This window comes from Gopherus flavomarginatus, chromosome 12 (assembly GCF_025201925.1).
Source record: "Gopherus flavomarginatus isolate rGopFla2 chromosome 12, rGopFla2.mat.asm, whole genome shotgun sequence".
NCBI lineage: Eukaryota > Metazoa > Chordata > Testudines > Testudinidae > Gopherus > Gopherus flavomarginatus.
The window spans coordinates 51,525,067-51,545,400 of NC_066628.1; the positions used below are offsets into that span (position 1 = coordinate 51,525,067).

The window sequence follows — 20,334 nt, forward strand, 5'->3', positions numbered from 1 at the left end:
CGTTGGCGGTGTGTCCCCTTCCCAGCACGAGTGCTGCAGTGGGCTGATGGTTGTGGGGTCCTGTTTTCCAGCAGACAGATGAAGCTGCGCAGACAGAGAGCCAACAGCTCCATTCCTCAGAAAACACAGACAAGCAGCAGCCCAAGAGGTTACACGTCTCCAACATCCCCTTCCGGTTCCGGGATCCAGACCTACGGCAAATGTTTGGGGTGTGTATGGCCAGCATGTGCACCAGCCCCGTCGTCCCCAGTGGGCCCAGGGCCCAGGAAGAGGCAGGGCAGGGGACTTGACATTGCAAACATAGAACGAATGGATTCTCACAGTGCCAAGTGCTCGCCTTATCTTGCCTCTTGTCCGTATGCCAGGCTCTGCCCCTTGCCCCATGGCACATCCCAGGCAGGTTAACTGGGCCCCGGGCTCTGGAGCTCCAGCCTGGCAGGTTAGCTGGGCCCCTGGGCTCTGGAGCTCCGGCCTGGCGGGTTAGCTGGGGATCCCAGGCTCTGGAGTTCCAGCCCGGCGGGTTAGCTTTGCCCCTGGGCTCTGGAGCTCCAGCCTGGCAGGTTAGCTGGGGACCCCAGGCTCTGGAGCTCCAGCCTGGCAGGTTAGCTGGGCTCCTGGACTCTGGAGCTTCAACCCAGCGGGTTAGCTTTGCCCCTGGGCTCTGGAGCTCCAGCCCGGCGGGTTAGCTTTGCCCCTGGACTCTGGAGCTCCAGCCCGGCGGGTTAGGTTTGCCCCTGGGCTCTGGAGCTCCGGCCTGGCAGGTTAGCTTTGCCCCGGGCTCTGGAGCTCCAGCCTGGCTGGTTAGCTGGGGACCCCAGGCTCTGGAGCTCCAGCCCAGCAGGTTAGCTGGGGACCCCAGGCTCTGGACCTCCGGCCCAGCAGGTTAGCTGGGGACCCCAGGCTCTGGAGCTCCGGCCCGGCAGGTTAGCTGGGCCCCGGGCTCTGGAGCTCCAGCCCGGCAGGTTAGCTGGGCCCTGGGCTCTGGAGCTCCGGCCCAGCAGGTTAGCTGGGGACCCCAGGCTCTGGAGCTCCGGCCCGGCAGGTTAGCTGGGCCCCTGGGCTCTGGAGCTCCGGCCCGGCAGGTTAGCGGGGCCCCCGGGCTCTCCTCGAAGGGTTGCACAGCAGAGAATTAAGTTGGCAGTCATGTTGCTTGGGGCTTCACTCAGCCTGTGTGAACATGGCCAGCGCTGTGCAGGCTGGGGCCCTGCCTGCTCTGCTGGTGGGAGCTTTGCAGCAGGCCTGCTCCCTGCATGCCTGGGGGATGAGGCAGGCCCCTCTGCAGATCCTGGGCGCTGTTCTCACCCCTCTGCTCTCTCTGATTGCAGCAATTCGGGAAGATCCTCGACGTGGAGATTATTTTCAATGAGCGGGGCTCCAAGGTGGGTGCTGCCCGAGGCCGGCATCATTACAGCAGCCCCAGGAGCAGGCCAGGCTGACCTGTGACATGTGCGTTTCTCCTGGCAAAGGCTCCACTCAGGGAGGGGCTCAGGGGCTCGTCTTCCCTGCTCTTCCTGACTCGCTCCTGTCCTGCCCCAGCTGTCTGTGTGCTGCTGCTTCTTTCTCTTGCTCCCTCCCCCTCTGCGGCCAGGGGCCCTGCCCCACACTCCAGTCCCCCTGCCTCTCGCCTGCACTCAGGTGCCTCCCCGCTGGCAACAGCTAACACAGCGATGGGGACAGAGGGTACTGGCCTAATGCCAGCCCCTGACCAGAGGGGAGTAGCCACTGTTCACCCTCATCTGAGCAGAAGGGATTTCACTGAGGGATGGGTCGGTCCCCCCATCCCACACCGAGAGGGGGGGTCGGTTCCCCCATCCCACGCTGAGGCGGGGGGGTCGGTCCCCTGTCCCACGGAGAGGGGGTGGCTGGATCCCCCCATCCCACGCCGAGGCGGGTGGCTGGGTCCCCCCGTCCCATGCCAAGGGGGGTGTCTCGGTCTCCCCATCCCATGCCGAGGGGCTTGGCTCGGTCCCCCCGTCCCGCACTAGTAGAGGGCAGCCCATGTGCCTGTGCGTGTGGGTGTTTCTGTTGGATCTTCCCTGCCTCTCTGTTCCTCTCTCCCCATGTACTGGGGTGACTTGGGGGCGCTCTCCATGCAGGACCTGGCCCTGAAGCACACTGCCTGAGCCTCCTGTGCCAGCTCTCCTGATTCACCTGCTCTCTCTGTCCCCATTCCCCTTCTCTCTCGCTCTTGCTCTCTCCCTCCCCCCTTTCTCCTCTGCTCACAGGGTTTTGGGTTTGTAACTTTTGAAACTAGCACAGATGCCGACCGGGCACGAGAGAAGCTGAATGGCACAATCGTAGAGGGACGGAAAATTGAGGTGCTCAGATAAGTGTGACTGCCATTGCCTGCTCTGTGTCGTCCATGCGGGTGCCAGGGCCTCCCCTGCCCCCAGGCTGCTCGCCCTGCACATGCCCTGCCCGGGGACTGCGGGGGTCCAGTCATGTCGCATGCCTTGTGTGGTCACCTCTGCTTTCACCTGTCCTGCTCCTTTGAGCCAGCCAGAGAGAGGGATCCTGGCGTCTGGCACAGAGAGAAATCCAGGCCCTGCCCAGGGACCATGGAGAGGTTCAGCAGGGGAGTGGGCTTTGCTGGCTTCCTCCCCCCTCTGTGCCTGCTCAGCCCAGCATTAACTGCTGCCTATCCACTGGCCATGCTGGAGTCTGGCCCAAAGCGGAGTCCCCATCATGCATGTTCTCCTTGTGGTGCTGATGGTGGAATGTTTGCGGAGAGCCAGTGCATGTCCCTAGCCAGGGTGCATTGCACTGGGGCTAGGAGGAGAGCTTACCACCTGAAGCAAATAGCACGGGAGCAGGAGGGCAGGTGAGGACTGGACCCCAGGGAGCTCTGGGGGCAGTTGGAGGGAGTGCTGAAGGCCAGCAGCTCTGGGGAGCAAAGCTCTCCCTTGAGAAGTTCACCAGTGAACTGAGCGTGAGGGTCAGTCTGGGTTCCCTTTCATGCTCCCCTCCCAGGGATTGTTGATCAGCACCAAAGAGCAGCCAGTCAGCTGCATTAGCTCTGGGGGCTGCAGGACAGGACAGAGGGACGCGGGCAGCGCAGGGGAGGAAGCGGGTAGGTCTGAGATAGCAGAGATGCCACTGGTCAGCAGTGAGGAGTCAACACTACTGAAGTGGCAGAGTGGGAGATCCTGTGGGGGAAAACTGAACAGCATCAGCAGAGCTGACGGGGAGCCCAGGATAGTGTAACTGGGGATCTGCGGGTGGGGATTGAGGGGCACTGACAGCTGGGGGGAGCCAGGAGGAGTGTAACTGGGGATCTGCGGGTGGGGATTGAAGGGCACTGACAGCTGGGGGGAGCCAGGAGGGGTGTAACTGGGGATCTGCGGGTGGGGATTGAGGGGCACTGACAGCTGGGGGGAGCCAGGACAGGTGTAACTAGGGATCTGCGGGTGAGGATTGAGGGGCACTGACAGCTGGGGGGTGAATGCGCACAGTCTACTAGTGCATTTTGCCTGGCTCTGACAGAGACTGTTAGACCCCCCCATTCATGGGCACCAAACTGTCCCCCACCACTCTCCAGTGCAGACCTGCCCTTCCCAAGGCCCCACGGGCTGGTGTAGAACAGGAGGCCTCCTCCTCTCCACACGTGCGGTTCAGCAGTCCGTCTGGCTTTGCCCCTGCACTGGCCAGGCAGTGTGCCCAGCACAGGCCTCTCCTCCCTCTGCCTCGTGCCCACGTCCCTGTGCAGCCCCAGGGCTGAAATGCCATTTTCACTGTGAAGTGCTTGCAGCAGGCCAAGGCAGCCAGCTCAGCACACAGCAGCCTGTCGAACTCAGCCGGGCTCGGCTCTGGATGTGGGTCCGAAGGGAGCCGTCTGCTAGCCGCAGTGTAAGCTCTCCAGGCCTCGGTGCTAAGCACAGCACAGCATGATGCCCAGCAGTGCTCAGGATCAGGTATCAGTTACCCCAGGGGCTGCAGGAACACCAGCAGAACTGGAGTAGCAGGGGTGCTGCAGCATAGGATCATGGTGTACCTGTGGCGCTCGCTGTGTGTAGGGAGCCCTGGGCTGGAACAGCAGATGGGGGAGCTGTGGGTCCGGATCATGGTGCAGCGGGAGCCCAGGGGGAGTCAGAATTGTGGGGCACAGTAGAGCTATGTGCAGGTCCCTGGGGTTCCCAGCAGTGTGTCAGTGCTACGGGGCTCCAGCCCTGCATCCCCCCACACCGCCTGGCCCCAGTGATCATGTCACCGGCATTGCCCCCAGCCCCAGGCCGAAAGAACTCCACATAAACGCAGCTGAGCAGGTCCCTGGGGCTGCAGCGTCTCTGGATGCAGACAGTGATCTGTCCTGTACCCTCTCTTCTGCAGGTGAATAATGCCACAGCCCGAGTCATGACCAACAAAAAGGCTGCAAATCCCTACATCAATGGTAAGGGCCGGAGGCTGTGGGGCAGCAGGGGTGGGTTCAGCAAGGTGAGCAGCTGTGGGGAGCTGCCCTTGGGTCCTGGGAGCATGAGAATTGGGAGCATGGTTTGGGGCTTTTATTCTTCCTGCTCCTAGGGCCTGAGGCTGCCCTGGATTCCCTGTGGGTTAGACGGCCCCTCTGGAATTCCTGCCAATGAGCAAGAGCCAGGCTCACCAGTCCCACTCCTCTGGCTCAGGCCAGCCGCTGAGTCCCATCAGCATCTCTGCCCAGAGGACCCCAGTAAGGAGGGTGTTAGCACTGAGCTCCATGGTAGGAGCGAGCAGTGGGACCCTGGCCTCGGGGGGTAAAAGGCTCAGCAACTCTTCCCCCTGCTCTCCTGAGACATTTGCTACCTTATGCCCAGCTCCCCCTCCCCCTTGCAGTAGGGGTCCCCTGCCATGGGCGCAGAGTTTGCAGTGGGAAACGTGGAGGGTGTGTGCCAGCAGCTGGGAGGCAGCCGGTCCCACAGGCCTCCTGCAGGCCAGTCCGGACGCTGTGCAACACTGGCCGTGCAGAGCTGCTGCTGCCTGTTGGTGAAGAGGCTGCCACTGGCTGTCCCCCCATGGAGGGTGGGGGGCTCTCTGGATTCCCCCTGCGGGGCTCACTGGCTCTCTGTTTGTGTGGCAGGCTGGAAGCTGAACCCGGTGGTGGGAGCTGTCTACAGTCCTGAATTCTATGCAGGTAAAGTCGATCAGGCCAGTCCCTTTGGCAGAAGTGCTACTTCGGGTCCCCCGTGGCTCTGATTCCCTTGGGCCTGCTCCTCATGCCAGCCTCTGTCTCAAGTGGGGATTACAACTGCAGTTAGCGCCAGCCCGGCCCTAACCCTAGTGCTGGGCCGTGCCCATGTGCCTTGCGGCCATAGGGCTCATAAACCCGCTGTGATTACCCACCTGCCTCACGGGCTCCCCCAGTGGTAGTGCCCCATGGCAGCAGGCAGCACCCATCCCTTCCAGCAGTCCCACATGCCAGTGGTGCTGAGAACTGTTCCCTTTGCACAGCTGTCGGCATGTTGTGGCTCTCCCAGCGTTTCGAGGGGCTGTTTGAACAATTACCCCACCAGAGGCAGGAAGCAGAATCCCTGTGAAGGAGGGTGCAGTCCCGTGCCTGCAGCCTGTCCCTTCCATGCCTGCCTCTAGCCCTGAGAGGGGCCAGGGCTGCTGGCACTGCCTTCCCCAGAGGGCCCCCAAGCACACCGCCGCAGCGAGGGGCAGGGGTGACCCTGCGTATGTGGTCCTGTGCAGGGGCTTGCCATGGCTCCCTGCTTCCCTTTGCTGGAACTGGGGGTGCGCTGGCCGTGACTGGGTGGTGGTTGTGCAACCAGAGAAAGCCCAGGCTCCTAGCTGCTGGGCCTGTGCTGGCACAGGTGTTCCTAGTTCGGAGCAGGGGGTGCTGCTGAGGTGGGTGAGCGCCATGCAGGAGGAGGCCTTCCATCTCCCTCAGGCTGCCCCGTGGGCAGGCAGTAGCCAGAGAGCTGCTCTGGGATGCTCATGGCTCTCTCTCTCTTGCCTTCAGTAACAGGGTTCCCGTACCCAGCCACAGGGACAGCCGTGGCATACCGAGGGGCGCACCTACGGGGCCGGGGGCGTGCTGTCTACAACACGTTCCGCGCTGCACCCCCACCTCCACCTATCCCCACCTATGGCGCGTGAGTATCCCAGGGAGCCAGCGGGGCCCTGGGGTCTGGGGCAGGCAGCAGCTTGCCCCCTTTCATGGGAAATGGATTTGCAGGAGAGGGGCTGCTTTTCCCAGCATGCATGTGGCTCAGCTGAGACCTGGGAGTCTGTAGGCTGTTGTCCCTGAATGGCTTGGGAGGCCCAACACCCTCCAATGGAGCTGGGGTCTCTGCACCCCATATGTGCAGCCTGGGGTGGTAGAAGCAGACCCAGCATGTGGGGTACGGCTCAGCGGAGGTGGCACCGTTCAGAGTTGAGCTCTTTGAAGGCTCCTTGACTCCTTCCATCTCTTGGTGTCTCCTGAGGAGGGAGGGTTTATCCCTAGGAATAGCCCTCCCCCGCTGCCTCAGTTGCATGCCCCAGGTACTGGGTAATCACAGGAGAAGACTTTGTCCAGGTGTCTGGAACAGCTCATAGCTGTGAGTGGCAGCCTGAGGACAGACACCCCAAGCTGGAGGTGCATTCTGACATTAGATTTCACCAAGCCAATAACAAACGTGAGCTCCTGGATCACCGTGGAGTCACAGACAGCCCCCTTAGATTCTCCTATCCACCTTGCCACCAAGAGAAACTGGACTTAGTAAGATATGGTCACCTACACCACAAATCGCCCCACATTCAGGTTGCTTCCAGTCCCAAGGGACCGGTCACTTGGCCCAAATCAGTTGGGGACTAAAGTCTTTTAAGAATGTATTTAGTGTTAATACCTACTTTGAGCAAAGCTAACATCCAGGTGACCTGGTCTGGTCTCCAGCAACAAGGTTGTCAGTTCTTTGCTAATGCCTGCAGCTTGGGCAAGAGCTGGCATCTGGCCTGCCAGCGTCACAGACTCCAGGTTTCTAAAACTAAATTGGCTCTACATTTAGAGAGCTGTGCAGACATGCTGTAACTGCAGCAAGCATTCCAGCCATGTGCACACAGACTTACTTCCTGTGCCTACTCCACACTCTTCCCTCCTGCAGCCTGTGCTCCTCCCTCCAAGTTCCATGCAGACTCTGTACCCTTTCTATATAGTTGGGTATCAAACCTCTGATGCCATGGGCTTCTGCATACTTTCACCTGGGAAAGCACAGAGCAGCCCCCAGAGAAAGTGGCTGCAACCTCATTTCCTCAAGAGCCCTTGTTCCTCCTCAGGCTTTGTGGGGTGTCACTCTCCTCCCCCAGCTTCTCCCTGCTTTCAGCCCTATTGGCACTTGAGCATGCAGACTGGCAGGTGCGGCTCTAATTACAGGTTCACCCAGGCCAGCCTGGAGCAACCCAGACTGATCTCAGCGTGGCTGGGACCAGACTGCTGCCAGGAACTTCACAGTGTCGTCAGACACCCAACTGCGAGCCAGGCTGGGGAGACGGGTCTGGCCCACAAGGAAACAATAAATCCGCTTTCAAATAGCCTGGCCACTCTCCACCTACAGGGCGCTGGCAGCTTCCAGGCTTGCCCTCTGACGCGCAGCCTGTGTCTTTGGACTCTTTGCAGGGTCGTTTATCAGGATGGATTCTATGGCGCAGAAATTTACGTAAGTGCTGCCCGCCCCTCCTGGACGTTATGTTTCACGTTTCCTTGCTGATGCCAAAGGAAGCAGAGGCCGGTTGGATTGAATCCCACCATAAGGGTGGGGCTGAGAAGACATAGGGATGGCCCTGGGGCCTGCACTCTGCCCCTGCTGGTAGCAGCTGGGAGTACACCAGCTGAGCAATCCCCACCGCTTGGCACTGAATGAAGCTGTGGTTCTGATGGTGGTTTTCATTTCTCTCCATTTTCATGCATTCTGCAAAGTGAGGAATTTTACAGATAATGTGCAGAATGTTATAGACTGTCACGAGCCACGAGCCAGCTGAGAACTGTGATCTCGTTACTCTAGACAATTCATGCCAAACAAGCTGGTGTTGCCAGAGTTAAATTTCCATTAGAAGAAGGTTTCTGGAGTGACAAGAGATAGGGGGATAAAAGAGGTGCCTGCATGGAGGCTGGGCTTCTAGGAGCAGTGCAGGGGGCGGGGACTGCAGTAGGAGCAGTGCAGGGGGCAGGGGATGCAGGGGGCAGGAGCAGTGCAGGGGGCAGGGACTGCAGTAGGAGCAGTGCAGGGGGCAGGGGATGCAGTGTGCATGGGGCAGGGGCTGCAGGGGGCAGGAGCAGTGCAGGGGGCGGGGGCTGCAGTAGGAGCAGTGCAGGGGCAGGGGCTGCAGTAGGAGCAGTGCAGGGGGCAGGGGATGCAGTGTGCAGGGGATGCAGTGTGCATGGGGCAGGGGCTGCAGGGGGCAGGAGCAGTGCATAGGGCGGGGGCTGCAGTAGGAGCAGTGCAGGGGACGGGGGCTGTAGTGGGGCAGTGCAGGCGAAGAGGGCACAGTGCTGACTGCTGTGCCCTGAGCAAGGGCCCTCGCCAGGTAAGCGCTGTGCTGGATTCATGCTCTCAGACAGCATCAGCGCAGTGCATCACACCAGCATTTAACCTCTATATTTAAAAGCCTTGGCCCTGGCTTAGGCTGCAGCTGAAGGATTTCTCTAACGTGACACCTCATTGAAGCGATCAGGGAAGTGACGTTGAATTGTTTCCGGTTAACGTGTTTGCAAGCCCCCTGGGAACACTAATGGGCCTGGCATTTGCCTCATGGTGCAGACACCCGGCTCCTAGCAGGGTCACACAGCTCCCACCACTCACCAGCTGCTGGGCACAGCTGAGACGAGCTCTTTGTAGGGTGCCCAGCTGTGCAGGCTCCCTCCTCAGGGGTCTGCGGGGAGGCTGGGCTCCTTTCCAAGGGAGCTGCTCCACCTGACCTGCCCGGAGACTCCCTGCCTGATGACAGGTCTCTTCTTGCTGGCACAGGGGGGTTACGCAGCCTACAGATACGCCCAGCCAGCGGCGGCGGCAGCATACAGCGACAGGTAAGGCACTCCTCTGCCAGCCTTGCCCCAGTCAGAGGCACCTGTGGCCTGGCTCCCCACCAGCCCATTGAGCTCATGTCAGCAGCTTTCATGCCTGCCTGGAGAGAGAGCCCTGGGGACTCGTCACCTCTGTTCCCAGAGAGGGCACACGGCGAGGAAGGGGCATGTTCAGAACTGATCTCATTGCAGCCAGCACCCCCTCCACATCCAGCCAGTGGCTCCTGCTCACCCATTTTCCTGCTCCTGTTACCCACCTCCAGTGCCCGCGGCCCCCTCAGCTAGGAGCTGGGCATCCCCCAGGTGCCTGTGGCGGCCCCGAGACAGCACTCCAGCTGGTCCCCCCTCACTGCCCACGGCGTTTCCCCAGGAGGGTGCAGAGCTGGTCTAGGAACGGGCCACAGCCCCCTTCTGCCCCGCGTGCCGCCAGGGCCCAGGGCATTCTCCAACTGGGTCTCCATGTGCACGACACCAACCACCATACTAGGGACGGCTGGTGAAACGCCATGGGGCGGGGAGTGACGCACCGACAGACCTCTGATCAGCCCTAGAGGCCGCCCCCTGCAGCGTGGAGCACCTGCCTCCTGCTCCTGCATGGCTGGCAGAAGCATCAGAAAAATGCAGCACTCCTGCAGCCAAATCCCTGGGCCCAGAGAACCCCCTCCCCATGGGATAGGCCCCTCAGATGGCCCAGAGAAGGGCCAGCCTCCCCCAGCCCCCTGGGCAAAGCCTCCAGATGAGGTTCAGCAGGGCAGGTACCTGAATGGGTGGGAGGGGGGATCTCTGGTTTCTAACGCCTGCTGTGTTTGCTCCCAGCTACGGCAGAGTGTACGCAGCCGCAGACCCGTACCACCACACCATCGGCCCTGCTGCCACGTACAGCATTGGCACCATGGTAAGAGCCACCCCGACACTGGCTGCAGCTGGGGGAGGGGGCACCACACCCTGTGGGATGGCTTGACTGGAATGAGTTTGCATGGGGCAGGGGGCAGCAGGCAGCAGGACGTCCCTGCCATGGTCTGTCAGGAAGCAGCAGGGGAGCATTTCACTGCTGGGAAAGCCCAGGAGAAACTTGACTCCTGACCCCCCACAGCCTGCCCCCTCCAAGGGAGCCCCCAACACACACAGACCCATTACACACACACCCTCCCCGCAAGCCTGCGGGAGCCCCTGACCCACCTTACACTGGTACAGAGATCAGTAACTCCTTTCTACCTACGCTGTATGGGGGGGTGAAGCCCCCCCTCTAGCCCTGGTGCCCACTGCACATTCACATCCAGCATGCAGAGAGCCGACCTGCCACGGAGCCTGTGCACACGTGTGTCTGTGCAGCCTGGCACCTGCTGCGGCTCCCTGGCGCGACACACCGTCCCACACAGCGCAGTTCAGCGTGGTTTAGCTAGCTTTGCAACCAGCATCAAAGATGAAAAGACCCGTTTGTGGGCAGGATCTCCAAGCCAACCAGGCGTTTTCTTCCTTTTTTTAATCCTCCGTAATGCTCTGGCCAAGGCCTGAGCTGCCACGTGTCAGGGAGGGTCCTGCCAGTGCCCCTCTGCACACCCAAAGCATGGGGCTCGGCTGGGCAGGAGTGTGGAGCTCAGGCAGCCTCTGGGTCGAGAGCTGGGCATGCAGCCGCACTGTGGGCAGAGTGGGAGCAGCACTGCCGCAGTCCTGGGCAGGGAGCTAGGAGGAGAACAGAGGGGCCCTGGTAGGGCTGCAGGAAGTGTCCCCCAGCTCCGTGGAGCAGAGGGGAGGGAAGCCAGGCAGCACTTAGAGCAGGGGCCTGACGCCAGCCCCTTGGACGAACCAGGCAGCAGTGGGCACAGGAGGGATTGGCGGCCCTGGGGCTGCCTGCCCTGCTCCAGGAGTATGGGATGCTGCCAGGTTGAGAGGAAACCTCTCTCCCACTCAGGCCTTCTGACCCCAGCCAGGAGCCCTGCATGCTGGTACCCAAAGAGCGCATTGTCCCACACAGAGCTGATGGGAACGGCCAGAGCCCAGGCAGTGCTGGGAGCAGCGTGCGCAGCTCCTGGGACCCCTCAGCGCCTCCACCCCACCTGTCCTGGGACAGGACGATGTTATGTCATTAAAAAAGGGAAGAAAATGGGCCTTGCCTCTCTCTCAAATACTGATTGGCTTTTCTTTCATCTTTGATGTTGCAGGCTAGTCTATACCGAGGAGGGTACAGCCGCTTCACTCCCTACTAGCAAGACACCCAGCCCCTCCCAACACTAACACTGACTGCTCACTAGAAACCAAACAAACCAAACTAAGCCAAGGCAGAGCCTCCCGGAAGAACACAGTGCCCCTGCCAGGGGCCAGGGCTCCGCCCGGCTCAGCACGGCACCTAGAACCATAGGTCTTTACCTCAAGCTGCTCTCATCCCACGGCTCTTTGTTCACCCACCTGTCTGTCTGTGACCTGCCCTGGCTGAACTGACTGTGTTGCAAAGCAAGCAGCCTGGCCACTGCCCTGCTGCAGGGCTGGGGCGCGTCCTGCTCTCCCTAGACGTACAACCAGCAGCGAACCACGGGAGAGCGCCCAGGCTAAGCCCCCTTCTCTGCCCCCGCTGCCAGGAACACGTGAAGTCCAAAGGCCAGGGCGTTCCAAGAGAGCTGCCTTCCTGCACAGAGCCGCGCCTGGCTTGGCACAGTCCTCCATTCCTTGGTCCTCTTCACTGCCCCAGCTCCCTCCAGCATCTCTGTGGCAGGCAAGCCTGCTCCTGCTAGGCTGGGCTTGTTCTTCTCGTGCAGGTGCCTGATCACAGCCAGGGCCCCTGGGTGGGGCACTGCTCACACAAGGGAAAGGAGCGGAGGGTTTGTCCCTTAGGATAATGGGCTGCCTGGCAAAATGGGCTGGGAACCCATCTCAGGAGCTGTGGGCAAGGCGGAGGGTGCAGGGTATAGCACTAGCAGGGACAGCTGAGACAGGGGGGCAATGAGCATGGCCCCACCCCTAGACTACACTGGGGAGTAGCACCCACCATCCCTCTGCACAGCCTCTGGCCAAGTCTTGGAACCCCCCATGTGTGCCTGGCTCTGGGGTGCAGCAGCCCCTCTAGCTCAGGTGCACATCATCATAACATCCGGGAGGAGGGGTGGCCTGTGTTTCAGGCCAGGGGATGCCCTAGTGCCAGAGGCCAGCTGGGGTTAGCTTTTCATCCCAGGCCCAGCCACACCCACTCCTTTCAGTCACTACAGGGGAGAGAGAGACTGGAGTCAAGGGCCAGACTGCTCTGTGGGCCCGGTTTGGGAGAGAGGAGCCTTTGGGGTGCAGGCCCAACCGGGGGGGGGGGCCTTTCCATCTGCCTGGGCATTTCTGGGGGGACAACAGGACCCGCTACACAATCCTGGAGCTGCTTTGGAAGGAACCCCACTCCACCTCCCCCTGGTGTTTGCTGAGCTGGGCCCGGCGCTGGCAGTCCATGCACAGGAGACAGGGGACGCTGCGTGGCTGAGCTGGGCCCGGCGCTGGCAGTCCATGCTCAGGGGACAGGGGACGCTGCGTGGCTGAGCTGGGCCCGGCGCTGGCAGTCCATGCGCAGGGGACAGGGGACGCTGCGTGGCTGAGCTGGGCCCGGCGCTGGCAGTCCATGAGCAGGGGACCGGGGACGCTGCGTGGCTGAGCTGGGCCCGGCGCTGGCAGTCCATGCACAGGGGACAGGGGACGCTGCGTGGCTGAGCTGGGCCCGGTGCTGGCAGTCCATGAGCAGGGGACAGGGGACGCTGCGTGGCTGAGCTAGGCCTGGCGCTGGCAGTCCATGCACAGGGGACAGGGGACGCTGCGTGGCTGAGCTGGGCCCGGCGCTGGCAGTCCATGCACAGGGGACAGGGGACGCTGCGTGGCTGAACTGGGCCCGGCGCTGGCAGTCCATGCACAGGGGACAGGACGCTGCGTGGCTGAGTTGCCCCTGGCGCTGGCAGGGGATGGGATGCTGCGTGGCTGAGCTGGGCCAGTGTCCCTGCCTGCCTGCACCCCATGGGCACTGCTCTCTGCTCCTGGGTGGCTGCAGGTGGCTCCAGTGAAAGTTCTGCCTCTGTTTCTGTTGTAGTGACACCACAGCTGTTTCCTTCTGGGACCAGGAAGGGCAAAACAAATTAAAAACAAAGCAACAAAACACAAAACAAAGAGGCAACCAACCAACCGAGTCCCATACTGTCCACACACATGCACCAAGCAAGCAGGAGGCGCTGCACCCGCCTGACTCACGGAGAGTACACACCGAGCGACCGACCGGACAGCGCCACGGCCAGCTGGGCAGAGAGCCGCCCCTCTCCAGCTCCACCCCTGCCCTGGCCAGCAGCCATGTTGGGAGACTTGGGGCCCCCTCCCCTCCCCTGCCTGCTGGTGCTTCCAGCCCAGGGCAGGGAGGGTGAGAGTGAGCAGTGCGGAGTGCTGGGACAGCCTCGGAGCGAGGACTCTGCCAGCCCAAGGCACCCGGCCTGGGCACCGCGTCTTCCTTTCTGCCCTCCCACGCCTGTGCTGTGGGTGCCAGGGCCCTGGGCAGAGCACCGCAGCAGCCCGCATCCTCCCGCAGCTTTGGGGGACTTGGCCTCAGGGTAGGATTCTTGCTTTTTGTTTTCAGAGCTCCAATGCTTTTGCACTTGCTGGCCACTGGTGTGTTGAGTGTGTGAGGCCTCAGCTCTCTGAGCAGAGGTGGGATGGTTGATGCAGCAGCACCTTTGCCGGGGCTGCTGAGTGTTGCAGGGGAAGAGCGGCTGTGTTTAAGAGGGATATTAGCTACGTGGAGGTTGTAGCTCCCTTGCATTTTCATCGCCCCGGTGCCCTGAGCTCCTGGCTTCCCCCAGCCCCATGGGGCTAAAGCCAAACGGGAGCTGCTTCCTGCTCCACACCCACCCGGGGCAGATGGAGTCGAGAAGAGGCTGCATCTGTAGGCCACAACATGCCGCACCAGGGATCATAGCAGCCCCTGCCCCCCAGCATGGAGCCTGAGGAGGCCATGTGATCCTACAGTGGCTTTCTCAGCCACCCCATCACCACTGGGGGGCAGGGAGCCAAGCTACGTGTACCCCAGCCATCCCTGGGGCACACACACCTCTTAGTGGTGGCTGCAGGGTCCCTGCTCAGAGCCAGGCCTGCCCCAAGCCCCAGTCCCATGCCAGCTAGGCGCTGGAGAGGCCCACCAGGGTGAGGGTCACTATGGGCAGGGCATGGGAAGCAGTGGGCAGGATTGGGCAGTGAGGGGAGGACAGTGCTGGCTCTGAACCAGACAGGTGGGGGCAGCTGGGCTCTAAGGCTGGGTGCGCTGCTAGCCAGGGCACCAGATGCCCCAGGGCCTTGCCAGCTTCTTTCAGCTGCTCACCCACAGCTGGCACAGTCCAGTTGTGCCAAAGACCAGAGGCACTTCCCCCCCAGCAGCCTCGCGGGATTAGGGTGGGCCACGGAGCTGTTTGTGAGGCTGTTTGGGAAGGCAGGTGGCTGGCTGAGCCGGATGAATCCAGTAGGTCTCCCAACATGGCTCTGTCATCTCATGAAACTTCACTTTATATTCAGCATACGCTCCTGAGGCTCCAGCCATGAGCTCCTCCTTTTCTATTCCCGTTGTACATAGCCCCTTCCCAGCCAGCCCCCACTCCACTGTACAAAGCCCCTTCCATTTGCTGTGCGGCCACCGCCCTGGCAGTCCCCCGGCCCAGAGCGCAGGCTGGCACCCGCCCATTCTGTATGCTTCAAAGCTGTGATCATTCTACTAAACAGTATTATTGAGGATTATTATTATTAAGATTATTAATAAAGATTTCTTTCTTCAACCAGGACAACTCTGGTTTTGAATGGGGGCATAGATGGGGCACGGCTCAGAGTGAAGGCTGCTAGAAGTGGGAGGCAGGGCCCAACCATCTGTCCATCTCAGCAAGGGGAGCCCAGGTCTGCTCTGCAGATGTGTTGCTGCCTGGCATTGGCCTGGAGCTGGAGTACAGGACGAGCCTTGCAGGAAGGGGCGGAGTGGACAAACTATGCTCCTGCTGACGGGCACCCTGGCAGCCTGCTGGTATTTGCCCACAGCAGGCACTCGCTGCCAGCTCTACCCTGCATCTCCTCTTGGACTCTGGCATGGTGCTGTGCCCCAGACAGCACCCACACCTCATTCGCCCACCCTCTTGTCAGGAATTTCCCCAGCAGGCTTTTCGGGGGGCTGCCCCTTTAAATTTGCCAGAGCTAGGCACCTGCCCTCAATTTGTAGCTAGCTATCCTGGCATTCCTCCAGCCTTGCTCAGCCGGGCGTTGTTCTGAAGGAGCGTGGGTTTATACTGGACTTGCCTTGAACCAGAACCCCCTAGCCAACCAGCCCTGCTGCCACAGCCCCAGCAGTGCCCCCTCCCCAACCAGCATTTGTGTGACCCCTGCTTGGGGTATTAGGAAGGCTGCCCTCTCCGCTCAGGGCCAGGCTGACCTGTGACTGGCAAATGGGTGTTCCTGGAACGTCTAGCCCACAGCCTAAAGGCGCAGTGTGCTGGTGGCCAAGGGGATAGCTCTACCTGTGCCACACCATCCCAGCGACTCTGCACATGGGCACCTCCGTGCACCAGGCTCGAGATCCTGCAGCTGGGTAAGCACCATGGTCTGCTTCGTATCCCTGCCTGCTGGTGGGGCTGGGCTGGACTGTGATGCCCCCACCAGACAGGGCATCAAGCCATTGCCTCTCCCGGCCTCTTCCTAGCCACAGGGCTTCCTGCTTCAGCAAGAACGCGCTCAGGGCAGGCCTGTGGCGCGCAGGGCTCAGGCAGCAGGGGTGGGAGGCCCCTCAGCACAGCCCAGGCTGCACAGGTGGGTAACGCTGAGCTAAGCGCCATAAAGAACTAAAAGCGTCCCAGGCTAACAGCCGGCGAATTGCTCCCTTCCACTGAAACCCCCAGCATGGCAGGTGCGCGTCCCGCCACACCAAGCCCTGCGTTGTTCAACCCCTCAGCTGGTTTAGTTCAGGGCAATTCCACTGGGTGCAGCAGCAGCTTCAATGCTGCCATATTAATGTTCCTGGCGAGGCGTTGTTCTTGGACGTAAGCTGGGGGACACAGGGCTGCCAAGGCATCGCTCCTGGCCGTGAGCTGGGGGACACAGGGAGCTGGGGCTGGCGTTGGTCCTGGACGTAAGCTGGGGGACATGGGGCTGCCGAGGCATTGCTCCTGGCCGTAACCTGGGGCCGCAGACACAGGGAGCTGGGGCTGGTGAGGCGTCGCTCCTGGCCGTCAGCTGCGGGGCACAGGGAGCTGGGGCTGACGTCGCTCCTGGCCGTAAGCTGCGGGACACAGGGAGCTGGGGCTGGCGTTGGTCCTGGCCGTAAGCTGCGGGACACAGGGAGCTGGGGCTGACGTTGGTCCTGGCCGTAAGCTGCGGGACACAGGGAGCTGGGGCTGCAGCACTGTGATGGAGTAGGGGGTGTCTGTGTGGGGGATGGGAGAGCAGGGGAGGACTTTAGGGGATGGACCACACCGGAGCCTGTGACCTGAGCTAGGTAAGGGGGGTGGGAGGTCAACACTTTATCCCGGGAAGCTGGACAAAGGAAGGGGCTGGCAGGAGGGGGTTAGTTTCAGTTTGGTTTTGGGGCTGTGTGGGTGGAATTCAGGGTATCCTAAGCTGGGATCCAAGCACCCTGAACCCCCAGAAGGACTGGATTGAGGGGTCCTGGTTGTGCCTACAAGCTCTGCTGTAACCTGCATTCCTGTTGTCTAATAAACCTTCTGTTTTACTGGCTGGCTGAGAGTCTCTGCGGGTCCCAGGAAGAGGGGTGCAGGACCGGACTCCCCCACACTCCATGACAAGCACCACTACCCCCTTGCCTGCTAATTGCTTGATTCACCAGCCTGTGAGGGCATAGTCACCACTATAAATTTTTCTCCTCGAAGCATCTAGGGAGCCAGCATTGGAGAACTGCTGCCAGGCAATAAGCAGGGCCAGGCAGCCCTCGCTGCTGCAGCCACCTCTGCGCTCAGCTGTTCCACTGCGCTTGCACATGGACTGGACAGCCCAGGGCCACGGCTGGCTGACTCTGGGCTAGACTGCAGCAGGGGATGGGCGCTGGCTGGCTCCCCGCCCCGGCCCCAGCATGGGGTGTACAGTGGCTCAGGACCAGGTGCAGCCCTGCACTGCCCCCCCTTTCCCCCAGTGCTGCCCATGCAGCTGGCAGCCACAGCTCTCCCTGGCAGCAGGGCTGGCCTTACCCTGAGGCGAACGGAGGCAGCTGCCTTGGGTGCCAGACTGGGGGGGTGGGGGCCGCCAGTAGGACCCAGAGGGTAGAACATTGTGACTGCTGCTGGTGCATATGTATCCTCTCTGCTCGAGATGCACAGGGATGGTGGAGGGCTGTGCTGGAGGAAGGAGGGCACAAGAGTCACAACAGGCAGACAGGAGAAGAGGTGAGAGGGACTAACAGAAAGCAGCAGGAGCTGCAGGGAGCGAGAGGAAGAGGAGCCTCTTAGGTACCTCTCGAGCACCCATGGAGCCTGGACTGATTCACACCAGCTTCTCAGGGAGCTTCCTGGTTCCTGCTGCTTCCCTGAACCCACTTGAGAACAGGGAGTCAACTGAAGTAGTAGGAGCCAGTTAGGCCCTTAAGATGCTTAATCTTCCCTCACTCAGGCCTGCTACCAGCCTGCTTATTTGTCCCCTTCAACTGAGCGTTGAGAGCCATTATAGCTGGCACAGAACAGCAGTCATGAGTGAAAGAAGAAAACGCCCCTTGGGGCAGCATTCAGAAAAAACAAGCAGGCAAAGGAAGCTTTTCTAGCTAAGCAGGAAGGAGCTCTCCTGAGATACAGAGACACAAATGTTCACGCTGAGCCTTCCGGCCCCAGCGAGGATGCGAGTGGTGAGGAGATGCCTGATCTATGCCTGATCTTCCAGTTAGTCAAAGTGCAGGTGACCTGGCAGCTACTGCAGCATCCATATCTCCATCTCAAATGGATGGAACCATGCACATTCCTGAAGAAAAGTGTAGATCAGAGAAGAGTGCGGTGGAGGCACAAGAAACAGCTGCTGCCGAGTTTAGTTCCTTAAGTCTGGATGATCCAGGACTGTGGACTCACTTGAGCAGTAGCCTGAGGGACTTCCTTGTACTGCCTGGGCTGCACCAAGTGAAAAACTTCATGTTCCCCAAAGACAATGAAAATAGAAGTTTCCATCCAACACATTACTGGCGTGAAATCCCCAATGGTGACAAAGTGGAGAGGCCATGGCTTAGGTACTCAAAAACCCAGAATGCTGCATACTGTTTTTGTTGCAAACTCTTCCAGTCTAATGTTCCAGCCACATTGGGTTCTACAGGAACAAAGGACTGGGAAAATCTGGCCAGAAATCTGGCATGCCATGAGAAGGCAGCAAATCACCAGAGAGCATTCCACAGGTGGAAAGAGCTTGAGATGAGACTAAGGGTTAAAGGCCACCACAGATGATCAGCATCAAGAGACGATTGCATCAGAGTTTCTTTACTGGCAAAATGTTCTGAAAAGGCTCATTGCCATTGTGAGAATGCTTGCTATCCAAAATCGAGCACTGCGTGACACTTCAGATCAGCTGTATGTGCCAAACAATGGAAACTTTCTTGAAACCATGGAGTTGGTGGCTGAGTTTGATGCTGTACTCCAGTAGCATCTAAGAAGAGTTACCACCCAAAAAATGTACACACACCACTACCTTGGAAAAACAATTCAGAATAAGATCAAACAGTCACTGGCAACAAAAGTCAAACAGAAGACTGTGGCAGATCTGAAGTCAGCAAGATATTACTCTGTTATTCTGGAGTGCACATCTGACATCATCCATATGGAACAAATTACATTAATGGTGCATTTTGTAATAACAACAGAACCTAGTGAAAATGTCCTTGCAATGGCGACTGTCAGAGAGCATTTTCTAGAATTTATTGACATTGATGATACTACAGGAGCTGGTGTGACAAACGTGCTTCTTAAAAAGCTGGAAGATATGGGAACTGTGTTAGCTGACATGAGAGGTCAGGGCTACGATAATGGTGCCAACATGAGAGGAAAGAACAGAGGAGTGCAGACATGGATCCGAGAGTTAAACTCTCGAGCTCTTTTTGTCCCATGCAGTTCTCATCCATTGAACTTGGTGGTCAGTGATGCAGCATCAGCTTCTAGTGAGGCTGCTGAATTTTTAAAAGTAATTCAAAGCATCTATGTATTTTTCTCTGCATCAACTCATTGATGGCAAATTTTGAAGCAACATCTGAGACCATCCTGTCTGACACTGAAACCACTGAGTGCCACACGATGGGAAAGTCGAGTGGCAGCGATAAAGCCGATCAAACACCAAATTGGGGAGATAGATGATGCCACAGTTGGCATTATGGAGGATAATGCTATGACAGGAACTGTTAATGGGAGAACAGTGTGTGATGAACTGGGAATGTTTTTAATGTTTGCTCTGAATACTGTGTTGGTGCCTCAGTGTCCCCTATGCAGTTCTTAATATCTAGGTGGTGGAATAAGGGTGTGTGATTGCTGCAGAGGAAGGGGCCAGTGCACCTAAATGCCGGACGCTCTGTCTCCTAGCAACTGATGGCCTGGGCCTCTCGTCTGCAAAGGTGCCAGCTGAAGGTGTTGGAGATCAGGTGACCTCCTGGCCCGGGAAAGGGGCTGAGCAGAGAGGAGGGGCTGGAGGGGGTTGTTAGTCTGGAGCTGGCTGTGGACAAGGAGTGAGGGCAGACGTGGGGGTCTGGCTCACTGCCCCCCAGAATGGACCCGGCCGAGGGGTCCTGTTCGCTGTATCTACAAGCTCTGTTTTAGACCCTGTTCCTGTCATCGAATAAACCTCTGTTTTACTGGCTGGGTGAGAGTCACGTCTGACTGCAAAGTGGGGGTGCAGGACCCTGTGGCTTCCCCAGGACCCCGCCGCGGCGGGCTCGCTGTGGGAAGTGCACGGAGGGGCAGAGGATGCTGAATGCTCCAAGGAGAGACCCAGGAGGTGAAGATGTGTGAGCTTCTTGCCCTGAACAAGTCTGCTCCAAGGGAGAGGAGGCTCCCCAAAGTCCTGACTGGCTTGGTGGGGAGCAGTTCCAGAGCATCACCCTGTAACTCCGTGACACAGTGGCAGAGGGAAATGGAATCACCAGAAACATACATAATTTCAAATTTCTGTCTGGCTTAGTGTTGTGGCATGACACACTGTTTGAAATAAATGTTGTACGCAAGAGATTCCAAGGTGTTGACGTTGATATATCTGAAGCAATGGAACAACTGGACAAAGCAAAGTCATACCTACAGTCTTACCAGTCAGATGAGGGATTTCAAAACGTTCTGAAGAGTGCACAGAAGTTGGCAGAGGAACTTCACACTGAAGCTATTTTCCCACCCATTCAAGGATACAAGAGTCACCGAAAAAGA

General features: G+C 59.5%; 1 protein-coding gene across 26 annotated transcripts in view; it reads left to right on the forward strand.

The window, feature by feature from the left end:
* RBFOX3 (RNA binding fox-1 homolog 3) overlaps window positions 1–14,746 on the forward strand; it is a 433,745-nt gene extending 418,999 nt beyond the window's left edge. For 21 of the 26 annotated variants that reach the window (XM_050920014.1, XM_050920020.1, XM_050920021.1 and 18 more), the window contains 11 exons: window positions 72–209; window positions 1,326–1,379; window positions 2,226–2,318; window positions 4,327–4,387; window positions 5,051–5,104; window positions 5,936–6,068; window positions 7,571–7,610; window positions 8,919–8,977; window positions 9,791–9,869; window positions 11,137–11,727; window positions 13,026–14,746. In XM_050920014.1, the coding sequence (XP_050775971.1) occupies window positions 72–209; window positions 1,326–1,379; window positions 2,226–2,318; window positions 4,327–4,387; window positions 5,051–5,104; window positions 5,936–6,068; window positions 7,571–7,610; window positions 8,919–8,977; window positions 9,791–9,869; window positions 11,137–11,181 (756 nt within the window). In that variant the 3' untranslated portion in view covers window positions 11,182–11,727; window positions 13,026–14,746. The remainder of the gene's footprint in view (window positions 1–71; window positions 210–1,325; window positions 1,380–2,225; window positions 2,319–4,326; window positions 4,388–5,050; window positions 5,105–5,935; window positions 6,069–7,570; window positions 7,611–8,918; window positions 8,978–9,790; window positions 9,870–11,136; window positions 11,728–13,025) is intronic. The other 5 variants (XM_050920007.1, XM_050920010.1, XM_050920029.1 and 2 more) reach the window with 3 other exon arrangements.
* Window positions 14,747–20,334: the final 5,588 nt, after the last annotated feature.